Source organism: Grampus griseus (assembly GCF_964374135.1).
Source record: "Grampus griseus genome assembly, chromosome: 17".
Classification (NCBI taxonomy): Eukaryota; Metazoa; Chordata; class Mammalia; order Artiodactyla; family Delphinidae; genus Grampus; species Grampus griseus.
The window spans coordinates 33,128,688-33,145,981 of NC_139011.1; the positions used below are offsets into that span (position 1 = coordinate 33,128,688).

The 17,294-nt window shown below is 33.3% G+C and overlaps 1 protein-coding gene across 14 annotated transcripts in view; it reads right to left on the minus strand.

Annotated features, from left to right (window-relative positions):
* The window catches only part of RIMS2 (regulating synaptic membrane exocytosis 2), a gene marked incomplete at its 5' end in the record, with an annotated part of 569,746 nt that overhangs the window by 433,092 nt on the left and 119,360 nt on the right, over positions 1-17,294 (minus strand). For all 14 annotated transcript variants that reach the window (XM_082675015.1, XM_082675035.1, XM_082675011.1 and 11 more), the window contains one exon: positions 8,002-8,212. In XM_082675015.1, coding sequence (XP_082531141.1) covers positions 8,002-8,212 — 211 coding nt within the window. The remainder of the gene's footprint in view (positions 1-8,001; positions 8,213-17,294) is intronic.

The following is a 17,294-nucleotide window of genomic DNA, read 5'->3' on the forward strand; positions in this document are numbered from 1 at the left end:
ATTATGATCAGAACTCATTTCAGATGCTATTACTAATCTTCTCCATATATACTAAGTAAAATCTATTTAACCTGGTGCTCATCTTGTCTAATGATAAGGAGCTCACTTTATCTATTGATGAGGACATTAGGTACTGAGCAGTATACTTTCCACCAAGAGTTTAGGAGCAAAGAGATACCAAAGACAACTCTCAAAAGCACGTCTGCCAATAACCAAGAATACCTTGCACCTGTTATATAGCAATAGTCTACAAATATTTTTTCTCTTCTCTCAAATCTCTAAAACCAGGTACCCCTCGCACATTTTTAAGATAGCATTTAAATTTTAAGTTTAAATAGTTGGAAAGGATACATTTTCAGATATATTGTGTATTGTAGGTGTGATTTAATTATATTTTTATCAAAGCTTGGAGCTGCAGATTTATCTCATTCAATATACAGAAAATGTCTACTTTATAACCTATTTGGCAAACTAGTCCACATTGCCAAACCATCACACAAATCTAACTTTATATCAAAAAGAGTCCAACTTCATTTTTAAATTCATATAAATGTTTTATTATGGGTCACCATGATAATCATCTCAAAATTCCAATTCTGAAAAAGAGAGATGAGGCACCAGAGTCTCGCCAAAAGTCTGTTGCCTGAATGAAATAACGTGCTGCCTCGTTCCATGTTTCTTACAAACTTCTCACTGCTTTGCCCTCATGAATCTCTCCTTCAAGACAACTCTCCTTCAGCGGCAACTCTCCTTGTCACTTTGCCTGGTGCCCCAGAGAATTTTACATCCTGAGGCAATATATTATATAAAGACCAAAATTCAGATTAGGTATGGTTGAGGAGCATGCTTTTATTTTGAAGAGTAGAAGCCACCCACTTATAAAAGTGAGTTGGAAAGAAAAATTTACAAAACAGAAAAGTGTTTTCAGGTAGATCAATTTTAAGAAAAAAATGAAAGAATACATATGGAAATATGTGCCCTTGAAGTTATTAGCACCCGTCTCCTCTCCAAAAAACCTTCCTTCCACATCAGGGTACACTTTCAAGACCACTGCCAAAGCTTAACACACAATATACTAGACATACTGACATAACAGAATTAATGAAGCTTCTCAATTCCTTTTATAAATTCTTTAAGCAGTAGAAATATCTGACTATATTCCTTTTCAAGGATTACATGAATAATCTAGAATTAATTTAAAAATCATAAAATGTTAAGCCCAGAAGAGACCTTAGAAATCATTTAAATTGATGCTGTCATTTTACAGATTTTAAAACAGAAGCAATAATACATGAAGTGATATGTCAACAAGAGTCATGTAACACCAGGGCAGGAACAAAACTTGGTTCTCCTAGTTGTCTCAACTTAAGTCACCCTGTTCCTAGAGAATGTCAAATTTTTACCAATATACTGGAATGCAGTGATTTCATAAAAATCTAACAGAAAATCCATACATGATATGTTTGATTTGGGGTATGGGAACTGATTATATATTACACAAGCACACTAACTACAGACTTGCCGGTAATTACAGTGACTTGAATTTTTTTTTAAAAGACTTACCATCTGATATACTGAACACACATATATCAATATATTTTAAGGGACTTTCTTAAGAATCACTTTCTTTTACAACCATACTAAAGGTATCATTCATTCTGCTTCAAATCTGATAATTTATAGTGAAAGAATCCGTATCTGTTACATTTGCAAATTAAACACTGTAATTCTAAAAAAAGTATATTCTTTATTTTTTCAAAATTAGATTATCCATTGAGAGATGGTAATCTATTTTTCCCAAAAAGTAAAAGAAACAAAAAATTAATGTTGCCACACTTTGAAGCTTAAAATAATTCTGATTGTAAATTACTTTTAATGTCTTTACCACTAGAGTCTCTATTCCATGATTACAAAATAATATCTCCCTTAGAAAGTCATTATTTTTCAATTTAACTAAATATATAGCTTTAATTTATTAAGGAGTATCATCTTAAGAAACTAAATGAAAGCAGTATTTCATAAAATCTTATTATACTGGTACTCCATAGTCCTGCACTTCATTTATTCTCTCTGTATCCTAAATACACCTCAGAAGAGTTAATTAATTGTTAAGGATGGCTGCACGTGAAAGACCTTAAAATTAAAACAAAAGATTATTTTATCTTGTTCTTTTAGGAGATTACTAAAATAGTTTTTAAATTGCTTTATAATTAAATTTTAAGCTATAAAATATTTATATTGTCATTATTCTACTTCATAAAAATAATCTTACCAAAATGCACTGAGCTTAATCCTTTGGAGCTATGATAAATCAAAAACTGTGTTCAGCAAATGTATGGACACCAAGGGGGGAAAGCGGGGGTGGGGGGGTGGGATGAACTGGGAGATTGGGATTGACATATATACACTAATATGTATAAAACAGATAACTAATAAGGACCTACTGTATAAAAAAATTAAATTAAATTTAAAAAAAAATGTGTTCAGTATCTATTGTGAGCAAAAGCCTTCTAGTACATAAGGCAACTGAGTATACGTAGGAAGATCCAATTTGAAAAGAGAAATTAAACTCATTATTCTTTTCATTTAGAATATAGGCCATATATATATATATATATATATATGTATATACATATAAAAGGAATGTTTTCCCAAGTAAATTATGAATGAAAATTATTTTTTATGTTTAGTCCCTAACACTTCCCTCAGATCTAAGAAAAAATATGAGAAATGTGGGGGTTACTCTCTCTGCTTCCTTTCTTCTTCCATAAATCATCCACATCAGGTTAATCCACAATATATAGAGTTTTATAGTTGATTACAATACAAAAAATGTTCAAGGGGTGTTCCAGTTTTTCACTGTACTTAACTTACTGACTAGAACTTTGCTCAGCATAAAGAGACCATATGTTAGAAACCAGAAAAAATATTTTTAAGCAAACTATATTCAGACGTCATTACAGACTTCTGCTTGTGGCCTAAATGGGGTAGCAAGGGCTAGATTCCTTCATCTGCCTGAAACAAGCAAACAAACAAAAAATAGGCAAAATGTATGAAGAATGGTATTCAAGACAATGGACATCAGGCAAAAAAGGCCAGCTGAAATATGGGAAACAAACAAGATAAGCTCTAAAATTGCCCCAGGTTACTGTTTTGAGAGGCTTTCCAGGCAGCAGAGTAATACAGAGCAGCTGAAACTCACTTTGGCAGACATCCTAAGTTGAAGAGAACAAACTAAGCCTGAGGAGGCCAGCACAGCTAGCTTTCGTTGAACAAGTTATCAGTGAAGAGAAAGGTGAACAGAGAAAGAAAACTCCAGAGATCTACAGAGAGACCCTTCAAGTGTTCAACTTAGTAATGATCAGTGAGCATGAATGTGATTAAATACCCAGGAGTGGGGGAAAAAAATCATCTGAAAGGATTAGAGAAAACAGTAGATGTTCCTACCAGCTAGAAAAGAAAAACTCATAATCATGGGGTATTGGTTAAAGTACTCAGGAAAGCCTTGCCTCTGTAGAAGAGAATAATTAGCGCTAAACTGAGCACTGTTCCAGATCCACCTAACAAATCACAAAAGCAAGATACAAAAGTTAAATTGTTTCCATGTAACTTAACTGCATTCCAGAACAAAGCTCAAGGAGTTATAGGAATGAAAAAATATATAGCACCCAACAAAGTAAAATTTTCAATGCCTGACATTCAACATAAGATACTAGGCATGTGAAGAGTCAGGAAAACACATACCATAATGAGAATAATCAATCAAAACTAAACCAACACTGACAAAGATGTTAAAATTAGCATAGGAGAACTTCAAAACAATTATTAGAGAGTGTGTATTCTACACGTTCAAAAAGTTAACCAGACTGTGGAAGATATAAAAATATCTAAAATTGAAATTCTAGACATGAAAACTATAATGTCTGAGGTGAAAAAATACACTGAATGGTATTAACAGCAGATTTGACACTGCAGAAGAAAAGATTAGTAAACCTGAGGCAGAGAAATAAAACATAAACAAAATGAAAATGGAGAAAATTAAAATTTGATTTAATAAAAAGGAACATAAGTGAGCTGTAGGACAACTTCAAGCAGCCTAGTGTATGGGTAACAGGACTCCCTGAAGGAGAAGAGAGAGAGGATGGGCCAGTAAAAATATATGAAGAAAAAATTGACAACATTCTATACAGCCTATGAAAACTATAAACACATAGATCCAAAAAGCTCAAAAACACTCCAAACACAACAAACATGAAGAAAATTAACAAAGAAACATCATAATTAAATTGCACGTAACCAGTGATCAAAAGGATATCTTAAAAGCAATCAGACAAAAAAGACACATTTTATATACAGAGAGATAAAGATGAGAATGGTATTACAATTCTAATTGGAAACAGTGAAAGGGAGAAGGCAGTGAAGCAAAAATATTTAAAATATTGAAAGCAAATAACTGTTAAACTAGAATTCTATACCAAGCAAAAATATCTTTAAAAAAAACAAGGGCAAAAATTTTAGCATAAAAAGTTGAAAGCATTCATCACTAGCAGACTCGTACTATAGCAAATATTGAAGGAAATCTTTCAGGCAGATGAAATATGATACCAGACAGAAATATAGATCTACAAAAAGAAATGAACACTACCAGAAATGGTAACAACACAAGTAAATACATAATATTTCTTTATCATTTAAAACTCCTTAAAACATAAGCCTTTTAAACAAAAAACAAACAGTGTATTGTGGGATTTATAAAACAGGTAAAAGTAAGCTATATGATACCAATAATATAAGTCCAGAAGGGTAGAAATGGAAGTACACTATTGTAAATTCTTATACTATACTATACACCAAATGGTATAATATCAGTTCAGGTTGACTGTGATCATTTAAAGATGTATATTACAAATCCTTAAGCAATTAATAAAATAATAAAACAAAGAGCCAACGAAGCTACAAAACAAAGAGTCAACAAAGCTAATGAGCTAACAAAGCAGATAAAACTGAATCAAAAAAGTACTTGATTAATCCAAAAGAAGACTAAAAAAGAAATAAAGATCAGATGGTAAAAGTAGAAAAAGAGCAAAATGATATAATCAAACATAACCATATCAGTAATCACATTAAATATAAATTATCTAAACACCCAACTGAAAAGCAGGGATTGTCAGATTGGCTAACAAAGCAATACCCAATTATATGCTGCCTATAAGAAAAGTACTTCAAATATGAAGACACAAATTAGTTTAAAGTAAAAGAACAGGAAACATAAACAATGTTACTACTACCCAATAGAAAGTTGGAATGATTATAGTAAGATTAGACAAAACAGATTTCAGAGCAAAGAATATTACCAGGAATAAAGTCACTTAATAATTATAAAGGGGCCAATTATTTAATAGGATGTAATACTGCTAAATGTTTATGCACCTAAAAATAGAACTTTAAAATACATAAAGCAACAGCCAATAAAACTGTAAAAAGAAATGGACAAATCCAAGTATAGATATATATTTCCATACCCCTCTCAATAATTGATAGAATAAATAGGTAGAAAATCAACAAGAATATAGTAGACTTGAACAACTCTATTAAACAACTTGACCTATTGGACATTTAAAAACACTGTCAAAAAATAGCAGAATATACACCCTCTTCAAGTACACACAGAACATTTGTCAAAATAAACCATATTCTGGGCCATAAAATAAGTTTCAGTACATTTCAAAGGATTCAAGGCATACAAAGTATATCTAGGACCACAACCGAATTAAATTAAAAATCATTAACAGAAAGATCTCTGGAATCCACCCCCAGTATTTAAAAAATAAATAACATACTTCTAAGTTATTCATTGGTCAAAGATGAAAAGTAAAATTAGGAAGTATTTCAACTGAATGAAAATGAAAAGACAGCATATCAGAATTTTGGGGATGTCACTGAAGCAGTACTTAGGGGAAATTGACAGCACATGATGCCTATATTAGAAAAGAAGGAACATCTCAAAGCAATGACCTCAGCTTCCACCGTAAGAAACCAGAAAAACAAGAGACAATTAATTACAGTTAGCAAAAGAAAAGAAATAATAAAGATCAAAGATGAAATCAACAATTTAAAAAATCAATAAAACAAAAAGCTGGTTCTTTGATAAGATCAATAAAATTGATAAATATCTGTCAGACTAAGCAGGGAAAAAGACAGAAGATGTAAATTACCAATATCAGGAATGAAAGAGTTAGCATCGCTACAGATTATACAGATATTAAAAGAATGAGAATGGAATACTGTGAACAAGATGCTAATAAATTCAATAACTTATGAGGAACTGAACAAATTCCTTGAAAGATACAAATTACCAAAGCTCATTCAAGAAAAAAATAGATAACCTGAATAACTCTATATCTATTAAAGAAATTAAAACTGTACTTAAAAACTTTCCCCCCAAAATAAAACTGTATGCCCAGATGGTTTCAAAATATTAAGGGATAAATTATACTAATTCTGCAGAAACTCTACTAAAACATTGGAGAGGAGGAAATACTGCCCAACTCATTCTATCCAGCCAGCATTACTCTAATACCAAAATCAAAGAAAGATACTGCAAGAAAAGAAAACTACAGATATCAACCCTCATGAACACAGAAGCAAAAATTGTAAACAAAATTTTATCTAATCAAACCCATTAATATGTAAAAGATATAATCCATCATAACCAAATGGGTTTTATTCCAGGAATACAGAGTTGGTTTAACATTTCAAAATCAATCAATGTAGTTCACCGTATTAACAAAAAACATATAATCAATCTCAATGGATGGAGAAAAAGTATTTCACAAAATCCAACATCTATTCCTGAGGTAAACAAACAAACAAACAAAAACTCTCAGCAAATTAATAATAGACAACATCTATGAAGAGCTGATAGCTAACATAATACTTAATAGTGAAAGACTGAATGCTTTCTCTCCAAGATAAGAACAAAATAGGGATAGCTTCTCTCATCATATCCAATCAGAATTACACTGGAGTTTCTAGCCAATGCAACTAGTCAAGGAAAAGAAAAATAATCAGGTAAACCAGGGAGAAAGATAAGGAAAAATAAAGAAAAGTTATTAGTTCTGGGCAAAACAAAACAATGAGAAAAGGGAAACAATGAGACAATGGAGAAATGAAATCACAAAGGGGAACAAATTCCCATAATTGTGTCTAAGTAATGTATGTAAAGACATCAGCTTCATATTTTTGAGCTACCTAAGAACTGAGTGATAAAATACTACGAAGAGGATAAATACAAATTATAAAGAACTTAGACAACAATTTAAAATACTGCTTTTACTTATTTCAACATAGCATTCTTTGGGAAATATTAATATATTCCCTAAAGTGGATGGATAAACTACAAAAATCTAGTACAGGTGTGAAACACAGCCTTAACATTTCTTCTTTAAATCCATAATCTAATGTTTATTTCATTAATGTTAAAACAAAAATAAAGAGTAAAGTAGCCTCAAAAGCTATAAAATTATGAAACACAGAATCTCAAAGCTGTAAAGAGCCTCTTTCAAAAAGAAAGAAAACAGAGGCCAAAGGAAGAGCAGATCTACCAAGTTTATAAAATTATGTGAAGTAATCGAAAAAGCTGTGACACAACCCAAACATTAATCGGTCGTGTGACTTTAAGATGAATTTTAGTGTCTCTGGATCTGAGTTTTCTACACCTATAAAATAAGGAGTTAGGCCAACTGATCTCTAAATTCACTTCATCTTTGAAAGTCTAAGACCCTATGATTCTAAACAAAATCATAAGCTAAAGAACATAAACAATGAGACAAATACCTTTTTAATTCAGAGGAAAAATTTTTTTAATTATTTTATCTGAATTGAAGACACTAGGGAAGGGTCTTATTCATTGATTAACCTGAATATTAATTTCAGCTGTCCAGTTTATTCAAGATAAGCTTAAGTATAAGAGAATTATGAAGTGTAATTTTCATTCTGTACCTTGTTTGAGCGTAATGACACTCGACCTCCGCAACGAGCACAGAACTTTGTTTGGCAATATGAACAGTTATGGCCACATCCATCAGCAAACTTTGTTTTGTGGCAGATACCACAGGTTGGAGCATCACCTTTCTGTTCTTGCTGTTGCTGTGATTCTTCTCCCATCTTCTTTACCTGCTCCTTATACATTTCAAACTGCTGATGAAGTTTTCTGCGGAGAACACAGATAAGAAAAATTTGGTTTTCTGATGTCTCAAAAAAAAAATAATTACCACAATCTGTGGACACACTTTTATACCCAAAAAAATCCATAGGAGAATACAGAATAAAAATTTAATTTTCTGTTTATAGAATAACATCTTTTATGGCACATCACATCACAAAAGTGTTGTAACTAGTTCTGCCTTCTGCCTTCTGATATACATGCTAATTTAAGAAACAATACAATTAAGATACTTCTTTGAACTGTAATTGTAGAATTTCTACCAACCATTTGCAATATATTTTCAATCATATACTGTAAAATATTTACAATGTTATTTTTCAACAGTTTAGCTTCACAAAAAGACTGATTTGACTTACACAGTGAAACCAAAACCTATGAACTTCAAATCATTGAGACAGACTCTCAATTGGAATGATCTTAAGAATCCAAACAGAGGGGAGAACATTGGATGAGTGGTCTCACTAACTGTTTAAATCTATTCAATAGTCTCGACATTAGTTGGCTGCAAAGACACTATGAAATATTAGAAGCCTACCAAATAAGGCTGTACAAATAAAAGTAAGGCCTTTATTTTTTCTAGTTAAAAATAAATAGTGATAAAACTTCTCACTTCCATTGTCTTTATAAAGGATAATTTAAAATATTTAGAACTATAATTTGGATTTATAAATCAAAGTTCCTAATCAAAACTAATGTTTAGGATTTACAAAGCTGTACATAATGTCACTCCCATCCTAGAAAGGACAAAAGGCTAAATAATCTAAAATATCATAACTTGTTTTGAGCCCTTCACAGAGTTGAGGTTATAAGGCAACCAAATAATCTAAACTCCAAAGAGCAACAAGCCCTTCCAAAGAGCAATGGGCCACACTGTTTCTCTTTTGGCAGAACACAGGGGAAAGAGGTGTTTCCTCTTACAATTAGGTAAGAGGAAATTCATTAAAACTTTAACAAATTGTAAAGGCCAAGTGTGGGCTAACATGACAGTTTGGAATAGCTAGGGGCCCAGACTCAAGGGAAGTTCACACTCACTCCCAAGCACTCTTCCACATACCTCCACTGGTTATTCATCAGGCATATTGAGAGCAGGGCATGAGAACAAAAAGAATCCTTTGGGGGTGCACATGCAGGTATAGCAGAAGTGACTAACTAGTGGCTGCTAGGACACAGGCACATTTTCCCAGACTATTTCTCCTAAAAAAGCCAAAGCTATAAGCCACAGGAAAAGGGAGTAAACTCTGTCATCCCCAGGGCAAAGGTAAAGATCCATTGCAGCTAGGGAAAAGCTTGAAAAAAAACCCTCTTCCCATGAAAGAGGGACAAAAACCATCTTCAACCAAGATCTTATCCACAAATTAAAGGCCTTTTATCACTAAGGGAGGGGTGGAAACTCCTGCCCCAAACCATTCAGAGATATAAGGCAAATTTGCTTCCACAGGAAGGAGGGAGTAAAAACCTTGAGCAAGCCTCATCCCTGAGGCCTAGGTTGACAAAGCCTGTTCAAAGATGGAAGATAGAACACACACAACAGAACACCCCGCCCCTATCACAAGCCTAGGATCAAGAAATACGCACCAGTTGTCTACCTCTGGGGAATGGGCAAGAACATGGGGAGAGACCCCCTCCCTCTGTGACATAAGTGGATAGGAATGGCTGAAGGGGTAGCAAAACAATAAAAACAAAACAAAACTTACAGTACTCCTGCATCCACCCCAAGCAAAAAGCAACAGTGGCTCACGTTAGAGGAATTTGAAGATAGTAGTGCACTAAAGATAATGATGGCAACAGCAAAATCCAAACCTGTCTGAACCCCTGACTTGATTGGTGATTTAATCCCCAATACTGACAGTCTGACAGAAAAGGCATGCCAACTTTAAGGCATAAATACAACTCAAAAGCATGAGACTCAGGAAAAAAAACACAAGGAATAAACAACCCGTTGTCAAGAGATAATCACTACAAGTAGATTCAGAGATGACAAAGATGATAAGATTATCAGACACAGACTTTAAAATGATTAAAATTATTTAGGTAAAAGATATAGAGAAAAAAGGTGGACAACAGACATGAACAAATAGGGTACTGAAGCAGAAAGATGGAAACTGTAAGAGTCAAATGGAAATACTGGAAATAAAAAGTATGTCCTCAGAGATGAAGAATTCCTTTGATGGTCTCATGAGTAGGCTTGAAAGAACTAAGGAAAATAACAGTAAGCTTGAGAATAAGTCAATAAAAATTATCCACATTAAAACAGAAAAAAAAAGTGTAGGAAAAAAAGAACATCCAAGGGACTTCCCTGGTGTTCCAGTGGTTAAGACTCCATGCTTCCATGCAGGGGGCATGGGTTCGATCCCTAGTCAGGGATCTGATCCTGCATGCTGTGTGCTGTAGCCAAAAAGAAAAAAAAAAAAAGAGAGAGAGAGCATCCAAGAGCTAAAATGATCTAACATGTAAAACTGGAGTCCCAGAAGATGAAGAAAGAGAAAACAGAACAAACAGAACAGAGGAAATACTTGAAGGGATAACGGCCATGAATTTTTCAAAACTAATGAAAGGCAGCAAATCACAAACACGTGAACTTCAGAGAATCCTTTGTAGAACAAATACCACACACACACACACACACACTTTTACACACATCATAGTCAAACTGCTAAAAACCAAACATAAAGAGAAAACTATAAAAGCAGCCAGAGAAAATAACTTATTATTTACAAAGAACCAATGATAAGAATTACAGAAGATTATTCTTCAGAAACCATGCAAGTTAGAAGACTTTGGAATGACATCTTTATAAAGCACAGACAGGAAGTAACAACAACAAAAAAAAAACCTATCAACCCAAGATCCTATATGCAGTGAAATTATGCTTAAAAAAATGAAGACAAAATAAAGGCTTTTTCAGGCAAAGAAATGTTAAAGACCTTAACTGCAAGGGATTTGAAGTAAGTTCTTCAGGAGTATGATACTCCTTGGAAGTATCTTATGGAAAACCAGACCCAGACATAGAAATAAATGCTTATGTCAAAAAGAAAAAAGTCTCAAATCAGTTTCAAAAAAAGAAAAAGGAAAGTTAAACCCAAAGAAAGTAGAAGGAAGGAAATTTTAAAAGATTAGAGAAGAAATCAATGAAACCAAAAACTGATTCTTTTTAAAATAGAAACAATAGAATTGATAAACCTCCAGCCAGAATGATCGAGAGAGAGAGAAAGAAAGAGAGAAGATGCAAATTACCTACAACAATGATAGAGGTAACATCACTACAGACTCCACAGTTAAACAAAATTAAATGTAAAAGATTATAAGAGAATATTACAAACAACTCTATGCCCAAAATTCTACAACTTACATGAGAAACAGAACATCTTCTTGAAAGACAGAAATAAGTACACCTCACTCAAGAAGAACTAGATAGCCTGACAAGTCCTAAAGCTATTAAAGAAATTTAACTCATAGTTTAAAAACCTTTCAAAAATAAAACTCCAGTTCTCCATGGCTTTATTGATGAATCCTGCAAAATATTTAAGGAAGAAACAATACCAATTCTACATAATCCCTTCCAGAAAGTAAAAGTGAAAGAAACATTTAACTAATTTCCTAAGGCCAACATTACTCTGATACCAAAACCATACAAAAATATAATAAGAAAAGAAAAGTATAGACCAATATTCCTCATGAGAAGGTGCAAAAATCCTCAACCCAACATTAGCAAGCCAAATCCAGAAATATGTTAAAGAATAATACATCACAAACAGGTGATGTTTAGCCTGGGAATGCAAGGTTGGTTCCACATTCTAAATTCAAGCAATATAATTTACCACATTAACAGATTAAGGGGAAAGAAACATATGATTATGTCAAAATATGCTGAGAAAGCAGCTGAATCAGCAAACTAGGAATAGACAGAAACTTCCTTAGTGCAATAACAGTATCCACAAAAGACTCTACAGCTAACATCATATTGTATTTGAAAAATTGAGTGCTTTCCCCCTGAAATCAGGAACAAAACAACGTCTCCTCTCTCACTACTCCTAACCAACACTGGACTGGAAATCCTGGCTAATGCATCAAAGCCAGAAAAAACAATAAAAATTAAAGCCATAGAGATTGGAAAGGAAAATTTTTAAACTGCACAGATGGCATAATTGTCTATGTATAAAATCCCAAAGAAACTATAAAAAAATCTCCTATAATAAATAAATGAGTTTAGCAAGTTCACAAGATACAAGCTCAATATACAAAAAAAAAAAAATTGTATTTTTATATACTAGCAATAGACAGTTGGAAATCAAAATTTTAAAAAGTAATCTGCAATGGCATCAAAAAAAATAAAAGACTAAGGTATAAATCTAACAAAATATGTGCAGGCTATCTTTCGTAAGAACTATAAAACACTAATAAAAAGAATCAAAAGAGAGATCTAATTAATAGTAGAAATATACTGTATTCATCAATGAGAAGTCTCAATATTGTTAAGATATCAATTCTCTACAAATTGATCTATTGATTCAATGTCATCTCAGTCACAATCTCGGAAAGAATTTTTTAAACAAATCGACAAGCTCAATCTAAAATTTGTATGGAAAAGCAAAACTCTCAGAATAGGCAGAATATTTTGAAAAACAAAAAGATTGAAGGACTCACATTACCTGATTTTAAGACTTAACTAGAAAAGTTACAGAAGTAATCAAATATTGGCAAAGGATAAACACGCATACAATAGAACAGAATCTAACAGAGTCCAGAATAGTCCAACACTTAAATGGTCATTACTTTTTTAAAAAGATACCAAGGTAATTCAATGATAAAGAATAACCCTTTAAAGCAACGGAAAATTCATGTGTAAAAAAAGTAACTGGAAATCCATGTGTAAAAAAATGAACCTCAATTCATACCTCACACCTATACAAAAATTAACTAAATGTATTACAGAACCGTAAACAATAGATTACAGAACTAAATAAAATGACAATAACTATAAAACTTCTAGATGGAAACATTGACAAAAAGTGAGGCCTTGGGTTAAACAAAGACTACTTAGCTAGATTAGACAAGCATACCTTCAATAAAATCTAAAAAGCATGAACCAGAAAGCAACCAATGGCAATATATAAATGAATGAGCATAGCTGTGTTCCAATAAAGTATTATTTATGGACACTGAAAACAGGCAGTGGGCCAGATTTGGCCTATGGGTCGCAGATTGCCCACTTTTATATGATATGATTTCATTTATATAACATTCAGAAAGAGGCAAATTATTAGGACAGAAATCAGAACAATGGTTGCTAGGAGCTGGAGTAGAGCAAGAGGATTAACTACAAATGGATACAAGGAACGTTTGGAGGTGAAGGAAATAGTCTGTCTTGATTATGGTGGTAGATATTTAACTATGTATGTTTTCCAGAATTCAGTGAAGTGTATGTCTTAAAGGTGAATTTTACTGCAAATAAACTATACCTCAAATAAGCCTGACTTTTAAAAAAGTTAGTTTCAAAGTGCTAACCTAAAGTCAGTAGGTAAATTAAAAATAGACCTATGTAAGTCCTTTTACCTACTTAACCACAAAAGCAGACTTCCTTTTTCACACCTAATATTAGTAAATTCAAATAGCCGTGCCAGTTTTCTCAATTTTTTTCTATAACTTCAGACAACATACTGTTTTTCCCTGATGATCTCCCACCAGGTTTAAGTGAATCTCTGTTAACACAAAATAAGCACCACTACAGGAAACCCAAGCTCATAAACATGTACCAGAGCAAGCATGATTTTAAGTGGACCACTGAATGAACTCTGCATCATAGCTTCTCTCAACCATTTAGAAGAACTATCTTTCTATATGTGAGGTATATTATACATTTCTACTGTATACCTGTGTACACACTTATGATCTCTGGCATATCTTTCAGCACATGGCTGAACCCCACTGGGAAACAGAGAAAGAAGAAAATTAGAGTAATGTTTTGTTTTAGTTCTAGAGGCACTGGAGTATTAGGCAAGTTACCAAGACACATTGGAACAAAAAGCAGAAATCTAGTTAAGTCAATTGTTGTACAAAATAGTGCCTCAAGGGAAGTAGAAACCTCATTTCACAAACAGGGAGAAGGCCAATCACATTAGCAGAAAAATTAGTAATTATGTATCCCAAAGTGCTAGATTAGAGCTATTTAAAACTCTTTTACATAACAACTGTAGTAATCCCAGAGACTACAGCATTATTAGGGCTGTAGGATGGGATCAAATCTTCCCAGCTGTAGGCAGCAAAGGGAGAGAGAGAAGCCGAAATTCAGATAGGACTAGACTACAACAGCTTGGGGCGATAAGAGAGGACTTATACAGAGATTTTGTGTATTCATCCTTCCAGTCCTATAAAACGAGAAACTACCATATGTAGAAGTGGTGGTGTACAGGCAGATTCGGGAGCTAAATTATATTCCTTGCCAAAAAGAGCATTTCTTCCCTTCCCATTTATAAATAGGCCAAATTCTATCTCTGCTTCCTCACCCCAGTCACTCTTCAATCAATCTAATCTAATTTCCAGTCTATTTCTTAATTCTCACAAAGTTTACCAAGGATCTCCCTGTATCTAAAACTAATGGACAAATTTTTTAGTCTCCACCTTACTGAGTTCTCAACAATACTTGAAATTATGTTCACATGCCCACTGGGCTTTTATTACACTCTCCTGGTTTTCTTCCTGTATCTGCCTTTCATTTTCTCTCTCCTTTGAAGGTCAAGACTCAGGCCCCTCTTCTCTTTTCATTCTATGTCTTCTTAGGCAATCATACCCACACCTAAGACTTCAATTTCCACCTATATATAAATTACTTATAAATGTAAATCCTCAGCTCAAACTTCTCCTCTGAGCTTCAATATTCAATTGTCTACTTGACATCTCTATTTGGAAGTCTCAGTGCCAGTTGGAATTCAGTGCGTATCAAAGCGAACTCCTAATTTTCCTATTAAACTAAATTCCCTGCCAGTGTTCCTGCCAGTGCACAATTTCAGTGAATTGTGCCACCATTTAATTATGCAGGCCTAAAATCTAGAATTATTCTAGAAATATCTCCCTCCTTCAAATGCATAATTAATCTAAGTCCTTTCAATTTTACTTCTTAAATATGTCTTGAATCCTTCCGCTTGTCTCTGAATCCATTGTCAATACCATAGGCCTTGTTACCATCAATGCCCACCTAGCCTCCTGGCTAGGCTACTCACATCCACACTTCTCCCCTTCCGCGTACTACAGAAAAATTATCTTGTCATCTCACTGCTTAAAATACGCTAATGGCTTCTGATTGTTTTTAAGAAGAAGAAAAATCTTCTTATGAAGACATACAAAGCCTCGAATGTTCTCGAACACATTCACCCCTTCAACCTCATTTTTTGCACTGCTTCTTTCCCCTCTTTCAGCTAAAGCCACTCACCCTTTAGACTCACTATGGTGCATCCATTATAGGGCATTTTTATTTTATACATGCTCTCGCTTCCTCCTAGGATAGATTACAATGCACACCTTTTTTTAAATTTTCTTTCTTTCTCTGTTTTTAAACCGTAGGTATCCAAAATAGAGTTGATCATGAGCTTGGTTGCACTGATCCATGCTTGGCTCCCTTTTTAATTAACTATTTTCCCTTCCCCGATGTGACTTCCCTTCCCTCAGGAACCAGTCTTTACATTTTTATATTAAAATCTAAATAGAATAAACAATAGCTAATGCATATGGTGCTTATTGTGTATCAGGTAGATAGGTACTATTATAAATATTCTACTATTATTCTATTCTACAGAGAAGCTATTTTTACTTACAGTCACACTGCTAGTAAGTAAAGCCAGATACAAATTCAATGTTGCTGCAGAATCCAAGCTCCAACAACTATAAGTTTACACATTTTAATGGCTGTATAATGTTCCCTATTTACATTTTATTCATCCCTTTATTTTTTAAAAGTTGGCACTTTATTCTGAAAAAGAATAGATTTATATATATAACTGAATCACTGTGCTATACACCTGAAACTAACACGATATTGTAAATCAACTATACTTCAATTTAAAAAAAATTAGTAAATAAATAAGTTGGCCCTTTATAATTCATTACTGTATATTTCCAATAAATTGTAATATTTCTGTAATGAGATATTTATAAACACACATGTTTTTCTCTGACATATGTATACAGAAATATAATAGACATACTCAAGTTCACTAAGTATTTCTGAACTTCCCTCCAAATGGCTTAACCCAGTTAGCACACCTGCAAGCAGGGTATGAAGGCTCCAGTTTCCTCTTATCCTTGCCTATACATGATATTATTCAATTTTTTAAATTTTGCAGCTTGGGTAGATATGAACTGATGTTTTATTTTTTTAAGTTCACATTTTTCTGACTCCTAATGAAGTTCAGCCAGTTGAACTGCCCTACCTGTGAACTACCTATTCCTGCCATCCTTTACCAAATCTCTATTGGTTTTCCTGGTGGGGCAGGGGCAGGGTGGGGGGGTTATGGGGTTGTTTATTTGTTTTTGCTGATTTGCAGAAGAACCCTGTAAAGCCTATATGTTAATTCTTTATAAGCTGAGCATAGCAAATGTCCTAGTCTGACAAATGATGGCTAATTCTGTTCTTTGTTCAGCAGAATTCTTTAATTTTGTTGCATTCTAATACATCAGTTTCTCCCTGCATGGTTCGTGGTTTTGGTGGCTGGCTATAATAAAAATCCTTACTTACCCCTGAGTCAGTCATAAAAAATTCTACAGTTTCTTCTAATAGCTTTATAATTTTGCCTCTCACATTTAGGCTTTTAATCGATCTAAAGTTTATTTTTATATGTGATGTGATGCAAGAACTTAATTTTAAGCTTTTGCGTATAGAGACTCTATTTTCCCAGCACCATTAAAAAGACCATCCTTTCTTCCACTGATTTGTGATAGCAATCTATCATATACTTAGTTCTCACATGTGCAAATGTCTATTTATGGACTCTGCATTCTATTTCATTGGGTTTTTTGTTTGTTCCACTTGAAAACAACATTGTCAGAACCAAACTCCAAATACAATGAAAGGTCT